Raw genomic sequence first — 19928 nt, 5'->3', positions numbered from 1 at the left:
ATTCTCTAGGGCCTGTTCCTTATTTATAACATCAAGGACGTGAAACCAAAGTCTCACTTCCAGCTTCAGCTTCTATCCTGAATCTTTAAAATACAGCACACATCTTATCCCCATCTAGCCTTTCCCCCAGACTTTATTTGGCAACAGCATAATCAAATTTTATAATTTTGGGGTGCAATCTGGAACCACACATGCATTTAAGCATCTCCAAGGTTTTTGCTGTGCAAGCAGTACTTTTCAGAACTGAAGTTTGCTATGAGGCCCTGGGCAATTCTTAACTGCTTTAGAAATCCCTGGGCCGCCCTGGTGGTGCAAGGGGTTAAGTCTCAGCACTATGAAGCGATCACCAGCCACTGCATGAGTTCAATCCCCAGCCAGGGAGCTGACCCACATGGCGCAGCAGACCTCTCCTGTCTCGCCCGCTGCTCCCCTCAGCAGTGTATTTCAGTCAGTCTGCCTGTTCTGTTCCCCGCTCTGTCTCTGGTGAATCCTCTCACCCCCTGCACCTCTGGCTTATGCATAAATAAATAAAACAAATCTTTAAAAAAATAAATCCAACCCACCAGCGCACCACTTGCATACTGTAGAGTCTTGTTTCATCCTTGAGACTTCTGGAATGTGTTTAAGGATTCTAGAATAGGTGTCATTTCAAACTCAGCAGTGGTTGACTGAAGAAACAAGCTAAGGCCAGTCCACGAATCAGAGATTTGTGTCCTGGGAGAGGAGCAAGGGTTGCGGCTGGCCCAGAGCCTCCCTCTTCAGGCCTCTTTCAGGCCCACCGAAGAGAATCTGAGAGGAACAAAGCAGCTCGGGACACACTTGTGTCTTCTCTTTCGCTCCACTCTGGGGCCTTCCCTCCTTGCTCTTTACCAGATCCTTTGTCTCCACATCTCGGTTGCCAGGAGTTCCGGCCTCCTGCCTTCCTCTGCCTGCTGGCTCTATAACAATCTTTGTTTATCCAGTTCCTAACACAAGTAGGACAAGCTCCACTCGGGTTTACGAGGATTTACTCTGTGTATCCGGGTTGGCCGAGCACAGAGGTAATGTCTTTTGTCAAGATAGTTGTCCAGGCCCTCCCCTGTGGCTCAGGGGTTAAAGACAGTGCTATCAAGCCTTCACCAGCCACTGCAGCAATAAGTGATCCCCAGCCTGCCTGGGAGCTGATCTCTCCTGACTCACCCACTGCTCCCCTCAGCAGTGTATTTCAGTCAGTCTGCCTGTTCTGCTCCCCACTCTGTCTCTGGTGGATCCTCTCACCCTCTGCACATCTGGCCTGCACCCCAGCTCTTGTATGCATAAATAAATAAATCTTTAAAAATTAAAAAAATAAAAGATAGTTATCCATGTGCTAGTGATTATACTCACAACATGGCAGCCTCAGGATGGTCAGACGGACGTTACACGTTGTATTCAGCTTCCAGATTCCTGGAAGGCCTAAACTGACACAGTGTCTCTTCGGCCACATTCTGTTAGTCAAAGCAAGTCAAAAACCAGTTTAGTTTCAAGGGGAAGGGAAAAGCTTGTGACACCTTGAGGGACAGACTGCTTGTGATCATCTTTGGAGATTATCTGCCTTAGTGGGCCATCATTTGATGTTTTGGGGGTCTCATTCTTAGTAGCCGTGTATGGTATAGGAACATGGGGCAGGTAGGAATTAGTTCCATGGCTGTAAACATCAATTCTTCTAGCTGTGTCCCAGGGTGCTTGGGAAGGCATAGCTGTCTCTGCCCTGGACTGCGGGATTAGACACATTACTCAAAGGCTTCGTTGACTGTCTTGGGACGTGCAACACGCTAATGTCAATCAGGTGCTTTTTGGGGGGCCAGTTCCTAAGCATTTGCCTTTTTTGGGTATCATGTTATTAAATTATAACCTCTTCAGGTCTAGGCATACAATTTCTGGTAGCTCCTGGCATGCTTCAGGAGATAAACATATAGCCTGCCAACGCTGGTACTGAAGGTCCAAAAATGCTACCCATCCTCCAGATCACTGGGCTCGCCTAGTCATACTCTTTCATTAAAGGATTTGCCCAGTTTGGGTTGAGATTCTGAGGCCCCAGCCATGAGTGTATAATGGGTCCAAACAGGGTTCAAGTGTTGATTCAGAAAGGGTCTGTTTAGTAGCTATTATGTGCCAGCACCATGGTGGGAAGCACCCGCAGATCCTGGTCTTACGGAGATAGGTGAGCAGACCAGTGATGACAGATGGCAGATGGCAGAGGAGGCTTTGGAAGCAGAAAGTAGGAGCCTTCGTTCTGAACTGCACAGGAAAGGGTCCTTGGAAGAGGGGGTGCTCGTGTTAAGTCTTAAAAAAAAGAAGAGCCGGGCCTCACTGGTGGTGCAGGGGTTAAAGTCTCAGCGCTATCAAGCTATCGCCAGCCACTGCAGCCTGAGTTCGAACCCCGACTAGGGAACTGACCCATATGGGTCTCGCCTACTGCTCCCCTCAGCAGTGTATTTCAGTAGATCTGCCTGTTCTGCTCCCCACTCTGTCTCTGGTGAATCCTCTCACCCAACTCCTTTAAAAAAAAAAAAAAAAAAAAAAAGGAAGTGCCAGCCAATGTGGGTGAGTTGACCAGAAGAAGGAACCTGAGGAAGAGAAGCTTGGGAGCATGGGGCTGCCAGGAGCTTCACAAGACTGGAGGTGTGGCTTTGGGATAGTGGTGCAGAAAAGATGCCAGAAAGGTAGGCAAGAACATAAGAAGCCTTTATTTCCTGCCTGCACATTTTATTTTTATCCTAAAGTCATGTGTCGTGGGTGGTTTTTGAGGAAGGGCCTTCTTCTGGGAGGTCACCCTGACAGAGAGGGACTGCGGACAGGGGCCGCGAGGCTGAGGGCTCTACCTGGACGTTGCTGCCGACCTGGCATAGCCCTCACATGGGCACTGGCCCGGGGCGTGGCATATTTCTGGCAGAGCGTCAGCTGTGGGAGCCACACAACAAAAGGTCCTCACAGGAGGCAGGTCCATAAGGAAAGGTGAGGGGATGCAGCCTGCAAGCTCCTGCCAGGAGGCAGTGCCAGATGGGCCTGCCAGAGCCTCAGCCTGACCACAGTGAACAAACCTGTCTGCAGCTTAAGCAGGCTGCTTTTACCTGCCAGGCCCACCCCTGAGACACAGTCTGGTCTGAGGGCTGGGGCAGACCGGGCTAATCTGGTTCCTGGTCTCAGAATACCTGCCTTTCCTCACATCCCCCAGCTCCCTCCCACGAGAAGAGACCTTCATTCACCTTCTGCAGCCTTCATTCCTCATCTCTGTGTGTGTTTTTTAAGATTTATTTATTTATGCATACAAGAACTGGGGTACAGGCCTGAGGTGGGGGATTCACCAGAAGACAGGATTCACCAGAGACAGAGTGGGGAATAAAACAGGCAGATCTACTGAAATCCACTGCTGAGGGGAGCAGTGGGTGAGTTAGGAGAGGTCTGCTGCGCCATGTGGGTCACCGCCTTGGCCGGGGATCAAACTCGTGCTGCAGAGGCTGCGGACAGCTTCATAGGTTGCATCTTAACCCCTTGCACCACCAGGGAGGCCCCTCATTTGTGTTTGTGACACGGTCTTTCCCCTCAGGACCCCACATCCTCATGAAGGGAGTCAGGAATTCCAGTAGAAGGGTCCCTGACAAAGGACCAGACAAGGACCTCCAAAGCAAGGTCTTCTTTATAATAATGAGAACATCTTTTGAACATTTTTTTTTTACTTAATTGAAGGCTTTATGGTACATAAAAGGTAGGTTTTTTTATAATTACTCTCAGCTTTTTTCACACTGACTTCCGTTGTATTTGGGTGTTCTATGCCCAAGATTGCTCAGCTGCTGCTGTTGCCATTGGTTTGTTTTCTTTCAGGATCAAGGTGGGTACTTTCATATAAAATCTTATTTTTAATTCCTTCTCTGGCAATGCTTTCCTGGATTCTTTGTTTTGCATAGTTATACCTACAATGGAACCAGCATCCTAAAGTCACTAAGAAAAATCCTCCTACTCCAACATCACATGATCTTCTAATTCTACTAGTTAACAAAAAATGTCCCAGGCCAGCCACAATAGATCCTAATGAACCGCATAATATCGAATCCCAGGCACAGGGGATGTTTTCAACATCTAAAATTCCTAGAAGTTTAAAGGGCTTTCCCTTCCCGGGCTCGCCTGGCTCCTGCTCGGTGGCCATGGGGCACCCTTTCGAACATTTTTTAAATTGTGCATGCTGTATACCTTAACTTTACATAATGTTGTATGGCAATTGTACTGATTATAACTAAAGAAAATAAATATATTTGTAAGTGTATATGTATATTTCTCCTACTTTATATATTTATGCATTCCTTTTGCATGTCTCTGAAAAATAATCTTCTTCTGAAATCATCAGTAGCTGATTTCCACATGGCAATCGTTAAGTAAATACTAAATGGTTGACTTTAAAAAAAGCTTTGCCTCTCTTATTTCATTTTCTTTTGTGTGAAACTCAATGAATTTTTACACATTACATCCAAAATGACATGTAATCATTCCAGAAGTTTCCCTCATGTCCTGTCACAATTAAGCCCCTCTTCCAAGTGGTGATTGCTGCTATTTTAGTGTTTAACATTAAGAATAAGTTTTGCTTGTTCTTGAGCTTCAGTTGGAATCATACAATGTGTACACCATTGGGTCTGCCTACTTTTGCTCATTGTCATACCTGTGAGGGTCATCATTTTTGTGCAGGCATCAACAGTTTGTTCTTTTTCATTGTTGTGTATTATTCTATCATGTGGATATACCACTGTTTATCTGTTTGCCTGCTGGTAAATACTTGAAATGTTCAGATTTTGTGCAAACTATATTTAAAGCTGGTGTGAATATTCTAGGATAATCTTTGGTGGCCATGTGCACTTAATGTCATCCAGAAATGGAACCACTGGGTCATAGGTAGGCATATACTTTGTAGATATTCATAGATATTGCTGAATAGCTGTTCAAAGTTGTTGAAACCACTTTGATGAATTAGACTTTTTTTTAAAAAAGATAACATTAACCCTAAGATTATGAAAAAGATGCAAAACAATGTCTAGCTTTAAATCTATGAGCTACCGGGCCTCCCCGGTGGCGCAGTGGTTGAGCGCTGGGTTGCGAAGCTGCCCGCAGCCTCTGCAGCACCGGTTCGATCCCCAGCTGCTCCCCAGCCACCAGAGGAGGGTCCCACATGGCGCGCAGACCTCTCCTGACGCCCGCTGCTCCCCTCAGCAGTGTACTTCAGTCCTTCTGCCTGCTCTGCTCCCCGCTCTAGCTCTGGTGAATTCTCTCACCCTCCCGCGCTTCTGACTGTACCCAGTGCTTGTATAAACAAAAACAAACAAATAAAAGAAATAAAGAAATAAAACATGCCCCTATAAAATAAATAAATAAATAAATAAATAAATCTATGAGCTACCTCTTCACCACCTATTTATATTGTAACCCCTTTTAATGGAGAGACCATAAAATTCAACCCTCTTAATTAAGCATGTAATTCAGCAGGTTTTAACATATTCCATTACAAAGTTGTACAATCATAACCACTATCTGTTCCAGAACATTTTCTCTTTTTTTCCCCCCACCATCTACCCCCATAATATTTTCATCATCCCAACAGGAAACCCTATTCCCATTAGCAGTCACTGCCAGCTTCTGTCCCCATGAATTCCCCCATCCTCAGCACTTCACATACATGATGGTTGAGTTTTTAGTTACTGTTTCTTTTCTATATTTTGTCCAGGATCCTAAACACTTCAAGTCAGAGAAGACAGGACGGGGAAAGTTAAGGGAAGGCTGGAGAGATAATCATCAGCCCATCATGTGCTCCTACAAGTTGGTGACCGTGAAGTTCGAAGTCTGGGGCCTTCAGACCAGAGTGGAACAGTTTGTACACAAGGTAAGTGAACAAACAGCTCCTAGGCTGTGGACAAAGTAACCGTCTCTTGTAAAGTAGAGTGCAGACACACGTCAGAGGCACACGTGCCAACCAAGCACCAGGCGACTGCATCTAAAAAGCGCTGTTTTCATAAAAATGTACTTTATATACAGGTTACATTTCCTTCCATGAATGGATGTTTTTTACTTCATCTCTCATTTTTTGACCTCTATGTCTATTGACCTCTAAATGTATTGTGAATATATTGAAATATATTGAAAATTTGAACTAAAAAAAAAAAATGTCTCCCTTTGGCGCCAGACTAATCTAGCTCCAGGCAGAGGCACAGGACTTCTCTGTGTGCAGCCCCAAAGGATAATTCTCACTGAAAAGATCCTGCAAATGTAGATAGTGAAGGTTGAAGGCACCCCAAGAGATAGAACAAGAAATCCCAATAGTCCCATTAGACAATGCACCTCGCATTTCTGCTACTTTAGTAATTGGGGTACCACAGAGTTACCAAGATTGAATACCCCCAGGCTTCCCTAGTGGCACAAGGGGTTAAGCACCACACTATGAAGCTGTCCGAAGCCTCTGCAGCACAAATTCGATCCTCGCCCCTCCAGGGAGCAACCCACATGGAGCAGCAGACCTCTCCTGTCTCACCCACTGCTCCCCTCAGTAGTATGTTTCAGTCAATCTGCCTGTTGTGTTCCCCACTCTGTCTCTGGTGAATCCTCTCACCCCCTGCATCTCTGGCCTGTGCCCAGCTCTTGTATGCATAGATAAATAAATCATTAAAAAAAAAAAGATTAAATACCCCCTCTGGCCAAACATGTTGATTTCATAGCAGGCACCCATTTGGATTTTAGTTTGTTGGGGGGCCCCAACAAGACTCTCCTCATGGGGCCTCCCTGGTGGCGCAGCGGTTGAGCGCTGGGTTGCGAAGCTGCCCGCAGCCTCTGCAGTGCCGGTTCAATCCCCGGCTGCTCCCCTGCCACTGGAGGAGGGTCCCACATGGCACGCAAACCTCTCCTGCCGCCCGCTGCTCCCCTCGGCAGTGTGCTTCGGTCCTTCTGCCTGCTCTGCTCCCCGCTCTGGCTCTGGTGAATTCTCTCACCCTCCCATGTGCTTCTGACTGTACCCAGTGCATGTATAAACAAAACAAACAAACAAATAAATAAAATAAAATAAAAGCGTGCCTCTATTAAAAAAAAAAAACATTAAAAAAAAAAGTTTAAAAAAAAAAAAAAGACTCTCCTCATGGGAAATGTAATTCGGAGCATCACCCTTTGTAGCTTCTCCCATTTTCATAAAAAATAAACCCTGCCCAAGTCTTCTCTACATTCCAGATAGGCTGGGTTTCTGTTTATTTTTCCATTTAAAAGCTGATAAAGAACAGCTTTTTAAAATTCTTTTAGGGGCAGTAGAATTTAACCTTAATGCACTAAGATTTTTGTCACTTAGATGGATTTGTCTATCAAGGTTGGGGGCCCGTTGACAATAAAATGTCTAGATCTTGAATCTTAGTCCAAGGAATGAATTGGACTTGGCTCATGATGAAAGCAGACTCTGAAACCAAGTTGGGAGGATTGGTGTTGAATAGAGAAACACACCCCCATTTTCTGCTGCGCTCCAGAACCCAACCTACCCAACCAGAAGTGGGAATCCAGTGAGACAGATAGAAAGAAACTCTAAGCCCTTCTGCTTTCTTGCTGGGCCCCTTATGAGGCAGTCAGGGGTCCTAAAATAAATATTTTCCAGACTCATCTCTGCGTCCATCTTGGGCTCTATCTCCATGACCTCCTACAACATCCCCTTCTTAGGTGTTTTTAACCCAAGTGATCTCCTACTGGAGTGACTAGTACATTGTATTATTTCCTCTCGCAAAGCATATTTATTTAGATTGCTCCAGGCTTATTGTGTTTCTTTGCTCACGGATGCCTTTGGCTAGTTTGGAGGATCTATTTCTTTAAAATACCCGTAAGAATGAATGCTCCAGGAATACCCATCCCATTGCCCTCCAAATATAATGAAGTGTTATCAACGCCCCAAAAACACACCTGCTTTGGCACATAAGTCACTAATGAGTATCTGAGGCTGGCATTTGCATGGGTTTAAAGTGCCAGGGATGCCTTTCTCCAAACACCTTTGTTTTTTAAGAATCCATTCACAGTTAAGGGGAAAAAAATGTTCGAAAGTGAGCCATTAGCACATTATTGAATTCTCGTTTCCAGCAGACAGCTGTGTTGTGCTTAATGTAATAGGGTATATTTACTGATGCCTCGATGCTGTTCTTTTGATTTCCATGAATTTGACATACTCAGCACTCCAGTGTGTGTGGCTTCGTGTTGTTTGTTATTTTCATTACATGTTTCCGCCTTCCACGTCAGGAAAGCCTCGCTAGATATCCAGAGGCCTGGAGTAACAAACACTTCATTATAAATGCCTCCCTTGTTTCTGCAAATTCACCAAATTAAAATCCTTCATTTATTGAAACACGCTTGAACCTTCCAGGAGAGGTTTTTGACAATTGCTGGATTTGTTTGGCAGGAAGACAGGAATGTTGCAGGGAGACTCCAAGTAACCAAGAAGTGGAAAAAAGCACGTTTAGAGCAGACAAAAAAAGAACACCATGAAATCAGAGCACACAAGCTACATATTGTTTTTCTTAGTTTCTATGGCCGTGCTCTGTCACCCTAAGAAACAATTTCGTTTCCTTTGTCTTAGGTTTGGTTTATCGTGTCTGTATGGTCAATTCTAGTTCAGGTCTCTTATTTCATCACTTTTAATAATAGTTGACTAACTGCTGTTTTTTCCCTTCTACTGCACGAAAGTTAAACCTAAAAAGATAATTACGTGCCCTGTATCCCACACTTACATTTACCAAAAATTAATAATATTTAAGATATCTTATCAGAAAGAGTATTAAATGCTCTTTGCATGGAAGTGATCTGCTGTCCAAAAAATGTTCTTGTTCTCCAACATTTATGACTCCTGGCCCCAGGGAGACACATCCCTCCAAAAATGAAAAGAAGAACCTGTGTTAGTTAGGTAAAGATAAATGAAGGAAAAAATCCAGAGGTGATTATCCTTGAGATTCACTCAAACCACTCCTGCGTGTCTGCCAAGGAGCTCTCTTGGGCTGTACTCACCCCCAGCCTGACTTTCAACCAAGATGAAGAGGTGAATTCACAGCAAGTGTGTTGGTGCCTGGAGGAGGCTGAGAGTGAGCACACACTGTCAGTTTCTGGCAGCCTCTCCTTGTCAACAGGGACAGTCCCATTGAGAAGTTCACAATTGCCAGGGTTCCTAAAACTGAGAACAATCTGGTGCTCAGCTAGTTCTCACCAAATACGGTGTCATTTCAGCCTCCTCCTTTTACCTTTTCAGGTGGTCCGAGATATTCTGCTGATTGGACACAGACAGGCTTTTGCGTGGGTTGATGAGTGGTATGGTAAGTCATCTTCCCCGAAACAACTCCGAGGGTATCTTTATAATCCGTTGACTTGGGCTCCATTTGGCTTCAGCTGCTACCTGGAAAGACAACAAGGGCAGGAGTGCTGCTGTCTGTATCGGAACTAGCACTGTCCGTGGAGCGTAATGAAGGGGTATGGGATGACAGAGCCTTGGTCTAAAGAACCACAATACTTAGTTATTGGCTAAGGAGGGCCTGAGTGTGTTTGATGCTTGAGTACTTGGTAACTCAGGGCTCTAGAATGCTCTTTTGGGTGGGTTTCAAACCCATCCTAATTTATCCCAAACTCATTCATGATCAAAGGTGCCTGAAGCATCCTATCAAGTAAAAGCAGTCCCTTGATACAGAGAACTCTTCAAAATATTTCCTCCCCCAAATCACAAGGATTCTGCAGGAATTGTAGGGCAGAAACATAGGTACCCCTTTAATCCTGAGACTGTAGTTCTGTTTGGCTCCCCCCCACCCCTGCCCCCATGATTTGGGATGAGTCAAACAAATTCTGCACATTTCCAGTAAATGAAAACGAGGTTGGCTTCCTCTCATGATGGGTGGCCCACCTTCCCCAGATCCTCAGTGCTATCATTTTGCGTCCACGTGACCCCTCTGCATTCCCAGAATCAGTCATCAGGGGCTAGTGTCCTTGGCTATAAATAGAAGCAAACACACCGGCTTGGCGACTTGGGTTGCTTCTGATTGCCTAATGAAATGCCCTTCTCCTTGGCCTTTTCCTAAGTCACATTGCATTTATTCTGAGCGTAACCTAGATTGCATTTCGGTCCTTTTCTGCCTTCGGTCCACCAATTCCCCCTCTGATAGCAGAAGGGATCAAATTGAAAGTGAAAAGATACATTGAACTGAGTGGGCAGAGACAGTGATTGTTATAAATGTCGTTAGCTGCTTCTGAGCCACATTTAAAAAGACATGGTTCTGTAGGCCACAGGCTTTTGTTGTTGTTGCAGTTTTCCCAGATCCTCTTGCCTTTTCTGAAGAGCAAATATATCTTCGTCCAAACTAGCTCTCCAGAAGAGGTTCTTTTGAAAGATCATCCTTGGCTCTTTCTCACCACATGCCCCCCAGGAGGTTGCTCAAGGCAGCAAGAGGGCCGGCCCATCTCCTCATCTGAGTCACTCTCAGTCCATGTGTGGGCCTCTCCCGTGAGGCGAATATCTTGAGGTTATGACTTCCCCTGGTCATGCAACCAGTCTTTCTGGTTCCTTTTTTTTTCTGGGGAGTTTTTCCCAGGAAAAAGTTAAGAACTGCATCTCTCTCCCGACTTGCACTCCGCCCAGCTCAAGCTGTCCTCAGGGGACGGTGAAAGATTATTCAGAGAACAATAGGCTCAAACTGGCAGAAGAGTTGGTACATGAACAGAACCTCAAGGGCCAAAACTCCACCACTTTGAAGGCCAAGAAACACGGCGCCTTAATAGATTCCTCTCTAGTGCCAGAGAGGACTTTTCAGAAAAGGCAACATCAAAAGGTGCGGCCCAGTTCTGAGTAAGAGCAAAAAACACCCCAAGCCGGTGATCAGAAAAGAGGGTCTGAGGAGAGGTGGGATGTAGGAAGAGAGGAAAATGTGGCTGGGTGTCGAGTGACCGTACAGATGGGGTACAGAGGATGAGGGCCAACTCTGTGCTCTCTCCACTGAGAACTTGAAGACTTAGTCAAAAAAGAGTTCTCAGGCTTTTAAAAGGGGCCTAAAGCTAAATAATATATGAGAAGAAACTGCAGGTCTCCGTTCCTGGACACATTTGAGAACACTTACCTGTTTACTTAGGGTGGGTTAGGTGGAGACTCAAGTTGTGTATTCACAAAAAGCCCTTTCTGTATGTGAGGGCAGAAAAACGGGCTATGGTTTAGTGGATGGAGATCTTCAGGGCACCGTGTGCTCTAGAGAAGGTCTACACCCCCTGTATATACAATCCTAACCCCAACCAAAACAAGCAACCTTTTCACTCCAAGAGGTCTGAGAACCATCCCATCAATTTAGAGTAAATTCCTGCCAACATCACTGCCACCCGCTGAGCAGCTTGGGAGGAAAACAGTAGCTCCTTTATGGTACAGACACAGACAGTCGAATGAATGAAAGTGGCCCTGCTCACTGAGGCAGCTCCTTACTCCAGGTAAAGCTGCCTGGGCCTTTCAGGTAAATGGGTATGTGAATAGCCAGAATAGCCCCTCTAGGGAGGGATGGGTATCTGAAGTTGCTTATTTTTCTTTGGTCTCTACGGGTTCAGTAAGGCCTCATTATACAACATAGATAAAGTCCAAAGTAAAAAAAATTAAACAAAAAACTCTTGCCTATAGTTTGTAACACTTGTTATCAAAGTGAGGTCCCTGGACCAGCAGAATCAACATCCTCAGGTACTTGTTAGAAATGCACAATCTTAGGCCTCCCTGCACTATGAAGCTATCCCCAGCCACTGCAGCACAAATTCAATCTCAGGTCAGGGAGCTGACCCACATGGCGCAGCAGGCCCCTCCTGCCTCGCCCGCTGCTCTCCTCAGCAGTGTATTTCAGTCACTCCTGTTCTGTTCCCCACTCTGTCTCTGATGAATCCTCTCACCCTCCCGCACCTCTGGCTTACATCCCAGCTCTTATATGCATAAATAAATCAATCTTAAAAAGAAAGAAAGAAAGAAAGAAATTCACAATCTTAGGCCCCACCCCACACCGGTGAGATAGTCTGGAGGGTGTAGTCCACCAATCTGTTCTTCACAAGCCCTCCAGATGATACTGACCCTGGAGAACGACAGACCAACACAGCATGGACTGTGAGCCCGATTACATTACAAAAACAGTTTCGTGAACTCAAACAGATTAGGGAGTAGTACATGTCTTCAAGACCAACTGCTAAGCCCTGTTGCCTTGTGAGAGGTAGAAATTGTGTCCCTCTGGGGAAGAATCAGCAGGTCCTCTGGGCTTGGTGCTGAATTTTAGCCCCATTTGCCTCCTGGGCTGTGTGTTTGCAGCAGGTGCGAACAGTACATTCTTATCAGTGACAGCCTTAGGTGTCTTAAGCCCAAGTAGATTCACCACCTCTGGTGCTTAACTCAGAGTCGAGATAAGGACAGTGTAGAGGATGGTGATCTCGTCTTGCCCGGGTCTTAATTTTGTATCTTTTTTTGGGCTTTTGACTATCACATAACTTTCCCCAAACAGATTTTATTCTGTTGGTGGTCATCATGTCACCGTGCCCACTTTTGGAAGAGCGAAGTTTCTCTTTCAAAGGTCTTTAAGATCCATGAGCCCTGGGTCTCTCCTGCATCCCTGCAACACTAATCAGGGAAGCCACAGCAACACATTTCAGAAGATGGGGTGAGAGGGGAGATGGATAAAAATAGGCAGCCCAGCTTCACAAAAGCATGGTGCTGCTTCACAAATCTGACAATATTTTGAGAGAAGAACTCAGAGGATTGCCAGAGGGAGGCAGTGATTGATTGGAGCCTCATGAATGTCTTTGAAATCCTAACCCTTTCCAAAAATTATGAGGGGTCACTCCGGCTGGTATAGATGAAACTCCCTCATGAAAGGGACTTAGATATCATCCTGAGTCCCTAAAGCCTTGAGCAAGCCTAACAATGAGTGAAGCAAGCCTGAGGTAGAGAAAGAAATCTGTTTAGGGACCAGCACTAGCTGGTTGAATTTACCAAGCAAGCCTTTCCCAGCAGCCTCCAGTTTACTGAAATATGAATGCAGGACCAGCAACATTCGATGCGTGTGCTCATTTCATTTTTCTGGAGGAAAAAAACACAGAGTTTTCCGTCAGATTTTCAAAGGGATCTGTGACACCCACCCCCAACTCCACCTCCCCGAACTAAGAACTATGGAACAGTCACCACTGTAGATTACAATTCCCCATCTTAGTGGTCTGAATGATGTGCCTTAAGGCTTGGCCACTTTCGCTACACAAAAGTGGAGTCACCCCTAAGCTATTTATAACAGCATTGCATTCAATCTGTCATCATTTAAATTGGTGGAAAAAAGACACATCCCGAAGACTGCCACCATTTTGCAGGAGCCAAAGGAATCTCAAATCTAATGCATGATTTGCAGGGCTTCCTCCATCTCCCCGCTTCCATTTTGACTTAGAGTAAGAAAAAATTACATCTGTTTAGGCTGAGGAACCTGGGAGTGAAGTGAAAATGAAGAAGGATAGAAGACATAATGTGACCTTGGACAGGCCATTGAATTAGAGTAAAAGGTCCATTTTTTAAAACGTTAGCTGCTATCCCTACACGATCCAATGAAGGAAATTCTTACTTGTTTTGTTGCATGTTGTTTGTAGTTTCTCTGTGTTTAACTGACTTCTATCCTAAAGACTTTTCAAACATAGAACCTTTACTTCCCATAAAATCGACCTGCCTTCTTTAAACCTAAACTAATTGAAAGAAAATTGCCATCATATACAGAGTTGAAAGATTAGATGCTATTTCAACATATACAGTCCACAGAGGATTAATATCTATAATCCATAAAGAGGTTCTATAAATAAAAAGTCCAATAACTCAGAAGGAAAGAGATAAAGAGCTGGAATGGATTAACTTATAGAAGGCGAGGCACAAATGGCCAACTTCACTACTAACCATACAACATATAATGGAAACAACAGGAAGAGATGCCATTTGCTTACTTGCTTACAAAAGTTTAAAAGAATGATAATATCCAGTATTGGATAGGTGGAAGAAAAGATTAACAGATTCTATGAAATAAGTAACCTATGATCCAGCAATTCCACTTTTAGATTTTTATTTTTCTAAATGTGTTCATGAGCATAGGCACAAAGGTGTTCAGTACAGTGTTGTTTATAAAAGCGGAAATAGGTACAGTGTAGTAATGCTCAGTATAACTGTCCATCCACTAACAGGAATAGGGCCAAGTATATTGTGAAACACCCATACTATTGAATATGGTGTGCAACTACTAAAGAGAATAAGGTAGTCCTATAGGCACTGGTATGGGAATATATGGAAATATGTTTATTTTCCATTAATGGAAAAGGTAAGCCAAAACAATATGTGTAGTTTGTCTAGTAGATAGACTATAGTATGATTCCATTCATGTCAAAATAAAATGAAGCTATATGGATGTATGTGCAGTAACAGACATGTGAATTCAAAGAAAATGATTCTGTCAACCTGTCCCTCAAACTTTTAACAGGGGTTATCTCCAAAAGGAATAGGATTGATGGGGAAGCTTAAAAGGAATTAAACTATTTTTCCTCTATATTCCAATACTGTTCAAATGATTTTTGTGGAACATAATCCCTTCATTACTAGAATGATTCAAGGAATAAATAGTTGAAACCCATAGTTTATATAAAAGCAAGAAATGGTTGAAGCAGACCAAGACTCAGACAGTTTGAGATGGATTTGGCTCTTATGGGAGCCTTTAGTCTGTGGTTGAGGATTCCTCAATTAACAAATCCCCCAAGGCCAGAGCTTCTCACTCCAGCCTGCGGGTACAGAAGTTTCTGCTCAGGCCCCATTCAGTGTGATCTCCACATTTTGGAAGGAGACTTGAGATCTGCTCTCCCCTCACCTGAAGGAGAGGAGAAAGAAAAGGGAAGAAATGGTATTACAAGGAGATAAAAACTGACGTAAGAGGAGGGTATTTAAACCCAGATACTTTCCAGAACTGAAGAGATCCACCACCAAGTTTCAATCTTCTCTTCACTCAGGCAGATTAGCCCAGTGTTAGTTGTTTAAGAAACTTTTATTTACAAAACCTTACTTAAGAGAAGTAAATTATGGCCTTTCAAATCTATCAATTAAAGTGTGATTATCAATGCATTTACAAAAGAATGAAGTTTCTCTGATACACAAGCATTTCTTTGCTAGGAGCACAGGGATTCAGACCTAAATTGCTAAAAGTGAGAATGATCATTGAAAATCAATCAGTAATGAAGACGAATCATCTCTGAAGGTATAATCTGACACTGGGCATGTGTAATTGAGTTAACTGAAAGAACGATTCCTATATAGATTTTGAGGTAATATACTTTGCAGGAGCAAGACACGACACATTTTGCCAGATAACCTGAACGGGAACATTTTCACTTGATCACTTTCCATAAATTACTGAAAAATATTGAACATGTTTATTCCATTTGCATGAAGCCTGTGCGGTGTGTGGAGATATTTCAGATCTAGACAAACAATATTTTCCTACAGCATCAGCAGGGAGCAAAGGATCATCATGTTTATGAAAAACACTCATTTTTATGTGGCCTAATGGGGAGAGTTGTTTTTCCTTTAGATGCAATTTTCTGAAACTTTGTTTTTTAATGCTTTGTCTAAAAAAATAAAAAAGAGATCCTGTTTCTAGAATAGGCAGAAATTCTAGAAAAATGTCCCTTCTCCTTCGTTGTTGCAAACTGATATGTACACCTCCTAGTGACTCCAAATAATAGATTTTAAAATAATGATCCTTTTTTCCATATTTTACAAGCAAGGCATGTTAACTGTAGAAAATTGAGAAAATAAACAGAAAGAGGGGGAAAGGAGAAAATATAAGCAAGCAAAAAGAAGAAAATGAAAATTATCTATAATTCCGGCTCCTTGATAAACCATCCCTGTTTACATTTCATTTTAAAATGTAACCTACTGTCTTATTTAAAGGTGTGCAGGCCTTTTCTGACAAAAGTTGTTTCCTAATATGTATAGTTTTCTTTACTGCCTATTTTTTTATGTAATGATGCACCAGGCACATTTCTCTATAGTTTTCAATATTCTCCCACATCATTTTTAGTAGGACTATCAGTCACCTGACTGGTTTTCCATTCTTCACTATCATGAACAAGATAAGAAGGAGTATCTTTGTTGTCAAATCCTTCTTCCCATCTATCAAACTGCTATCTCTTTGAAAGCCCATAGCCACACAGTTTAAGCCCGTTGCTTAACATTGAGCTAATTAAAGATGAAGAATGATTCCTTTTTGGATTCACTAGAACAAAGAAACCAAAATGCCTTTGTTTTTATTTTCCAAATTACGGTCATGCTGTGGGGTAAGTGGTGGGAAGAAAGGGTCTCATGGTAAGATTCCAGGCATTTCTTTCCATTTTAAACTTTTATCTTCGAACCACCTCCGTGTTCATTCCAGGTGTATCTGTGTTTAAGAAATTTTGATCATCAGTCATCAAAATTAAAGTGATTGTATTGCAAGAATGTGTTATAAATGTTAACTAAGATGCATTTGTTTTAATCAAAAGCAGCATCTCCCTTGCTTTCCAGTTCCCTTGATAATCTAAAAAAAAAAAAAGTATGCTCTTTGCTTGGCCAGACTCTGCTTAGCATTCTCGATACTTACATTGCTCATGGACAGTTTTGGAGTGTGTCAAAATCATCCATTAAATAAAACAGCCCTGATCTGAACACAGTCACCCTCCATCGTGGTCCCAGACCACACTGGATTCAATTGTAAATTCCTGGCAACTCTGCCTTTTGGAAATGAACAGGATCTCACATGACACACATGGGTTGATCACACATGATGCAGAAAATACTGAAGGAAAAATTCTGAAAGTCCTCACTCAAATCCCCACCAAGCTAGTTAGTTCTGGGATGGTCAATTACCCAGTTGCTCAGCGTACATCGTAAAGAGGCCTAAGGTTAAATTCTGCCTGGAGAGCAGCAGAGGAATGCCCATCTGGGAAAACTGCTGATAAAACCTTGTAAAGTAGCGGAAGAGGAGGAGGAGGAGTTAGGGTGCAGGCTAAAACAACAGCAGTATTTAAAGTGAGACTATTGCTATTTTTATGCATTTCACCAACTGCTGATGGATGGGTTCTTTGTTTAAGTATTTCATCAGTTGGATCAAAAGAGAGTTTCTCACCCTGGGCACTATTGACATTTTGGACCAGATATTACTTGGGGTGGGGGGAATATTAAAGGAGGGTTCTGTGCATTGTAGGATGGTCCATGGCATGGCATCCTTGGCCTCTACCCACTGGATGCCAATAGCACCCCCATCCCAGCTGTGACAACCATAAGTATCACAAAATAATCCCCACTGAGAACCGCTGGATCATTATCCTGAAATACTGAAAAATTGGCAGACTCGGGCCAAAAATCATAATGTCATGTGCCATTTTATTTATAGATCAGTGTGGGTGGAAGCAGTGCCAGCCATCCTCAAGCTGTTAGGCTAGACTTGAAGTTCAGTAGAGACCTGCACTCTATGACACCGAGTATTCTCTGCAAAAACATATCCCCACGTGAGCATTGCACCACGTCTCACTTGTACCTGGGGATCCTCTGCCTTGTACATCCTGTATCAGCAATGAAAGTGTCCTTTCTATTGTTGATGCATTGATTTCAAGAACCTCCAAATCTGTTTTGAAAGGTGTATGGAAGGTAAGTACTAAACCGTCCAAGCTTGCCCCTGTCCTGGGAAGGATCTTCTAAGATGCTTTAGGAGATCTCAGGCTATGCACAGCCCACACGCTAACACTTTCTCCCTACCTAGCTCACTTTACAAGAACCACCGCTAAACAATTTCCACTCTTCTGGGATGATTCGACTCGACCTCCTTGCACTCACTCCCTCTTTGGCTGGTTTAGCTAACTTTATGATTTGCTTTTCATAAAGTTACTGAATTCCCTGCTTTTTAAATCTCTCTTTGGCTTCTGCTGAGCTGCCATCTCCCCCTAAAGTCTCCCCATTGAAAGTGTGCATTTAATAACGGAAGTTGCCAACATCTTGACCTTCTTTCAGATATGACAATGGAGGATGTTCGGGAATACGAGAAAAACATGCATGAACAAACCAACATAAAAGTTTGCAATCAGCATTCCTCCACTGTGGATGACATAGACAGCCATGCCCAAACAAGTGTATGTAGAATTTTTCAAACATGTTGCCCACCCTTTAGCAAACGTACACATCAACCGATCTTTACAATAGAGCGGACGCTCATTCTCGTCTTTCCACAAAAACATGTCTTGTCCCAGAGGCTGTTAGTGAAGAAACTGGGGTGGGGGATGGGGGGTAGGAGGGAAGCGTCTAAACTGGACAGGGTCACCTCTTGCTTCCAGACATGTTGATTCTTTAAAGCCACTTGACTTGGGGTTGCTTCAGTCATCAAACCAAGAACATGGGCAGTGGAAACCTTTCCGTATGGCCTGCACTGTGATAGACAGAGGGGTAAAAACGCAGGTCACAGGAAAACAAGAATAATGTCAGTAACTTATAAAAACATGGTTAACACTCAGTTATTCATTCAAGGGACAGCTTCTGGCTCATCTGGTATTTTAGGTTTCTGCGCATTTACTTTGAAATGTTTTCTTTGGCTCTGTATAGCTGTGTTAGCCAATCAGTTCCCCTTTGCTTAGGTTAATCTCAAAAGGCAGCTACCGTCTGTGCACACACACACACACTGGCTGAGCAGGGAAGGTGCCATGAGCTGGGACCGTGCTGGCCAATAATAGACCTAGCCTGGGACTTAAGATAAGCTTCAAAGAACCTCAAGTTATTTAGTGGCACATCGGAAATTGAGAGCTGACTCTATGGCAGAAGCCAGCATCTTAAATATAGTTATCTCTCAATTATTCATACTACTGCAAAGGAGACACAGACAATAAAGAAAATGTAATCACCACATCATTTCTATATATCTTTGGCCCAAGCTGTGATCTCTTTGGGTGCCTTGCCTGTTAGCTCAGGCTCCAGAGTAATATATGTTCAATTATTTAAAAGTGGATAACTTGGTTATAGAAAAGCAAAAGATAGCTGTTGTTGTAAATGGATGCTTTAGAACTGTGAAGACCTTCTGGAGCATTTTGGCAATTTTTAATAAGTTTTTGGAGCATGTCTTTGGAATGCGCCCCGCCAGGTACATGGGCTGCTGTGGATGCATGTGACTGCCCTTGACATTGGAATGGCCCTAATTCTTCCTCCCAGTTTTGCATGCATTTGATTGCATTTGCAGAAATTTATTTAGCTAAGACTTAACTGAAGTGTTCTTCTCTGTTGGTGCAGACCAATTCCAATAGGACTCCCCCCCACCCCAGTTCCAATGTTAGAAATGCTCGTTAAGGAAATTGTCCTGGAATTTCCATCACTTTAAACTATGTTTTCTTTTTAGGAATGTTGGACACCTTTCTCTCCGCAATGCTTCCTACTCCCACCCCTCCTACCCTTGACCCCACCCCCACCCCCTGCAGCCACTCTCTGAAAACTGTTTGCTCTTATATGACCAAACAAAGGAAGTCAGAGGAAAGGGGGAGATACCACATGTCTAAAGGATTCTGAGCCCCCCTTTTTTCATTCTGAGTTCTCATGGCTTACAGATTAATGCTTGATCTTCTTTTGATTTGACTATGATTGTTACTATCCTAATACCGGTTTACTGAAGAGACAGCAATACTCAGACTGTCTCTCCACATGTGGAAGTCCACGCTTTCTCACTGCAATGCAGTTGTCCCCATGACTTCAGGGTACCTGCTTGCCCAGTAAGTTACACAAAGAGATTATTTGAATGCTTGCGACATTTCCAAATAATCTTGGGAGTCTATCAAATTGGAGATCATCTGTTTTTCCATTGTCTTTTTCTTCTCTGTCCTATTGAAAAATCAGTTGAAATGAAGAG

At 43.4% G+C, this 19928-nt stretch overlaps 2 protein-coding genes across 2 annotated transcripts in view; one reads left to right on the top strand and one right to left on the bottom strand.

Moving 5' to 3' along the window:
* PITPNC1 (phosphatidylinositol transfer protein cytoplasmic 1) overlaps positions 1-19928 on the top strand; it is a gene marked incomplete at its 5' end in the record, with an annotated part of 242850 nt that overhangs the window by 219489 nt on the left and 3433 nt on the right. Inside the window, 2 exons of the mRNA XM_084237063.1 lie at positions 5729-5884; positions 9257-9320. Of these exons, the coding sequence (XP_084093189.1) occupies positions 5729-5884; positions 9257-9320 (220 nt within the window). The remainder of the gene's footprint in view (positions 1-5728; positions 5885-9256; positions 9321-19928) is intronic.
* Positions 3806-4165, bottom strand: LOC311174588 (cytochrome c oxidase assembly protein COX20, mitochondrial-like; the record flags this gene model as incomplete). The annotated part of the gene is made up of 1 exon (XM_084239131.1): positions 3806-4165. The coding sequence occupies one exon, from the start codon at positions 4163-4165 to the stop codon at positions 3806-3808; it is 360 nt and encodes a 119-aa protein (XP_084095257.1).

The sequence above is a fragment of the Talpa europaea genome (genome assembly GCF_964194135.1).
Source record: "Talpa europaea genome assembly, chromosome: 7".
NCBI classification, from domain to species: domain Eukaryota; kingdom Metazoa; phylum Chordata; class Mammalia; order Eulipotyphla; family Talpidae; genus Talpa; species Talpa europaea.
Note: the sequence above shows the minus strand (reverse complement) of the source record. Positions and strands in the feature narration are given on the sequence as shown.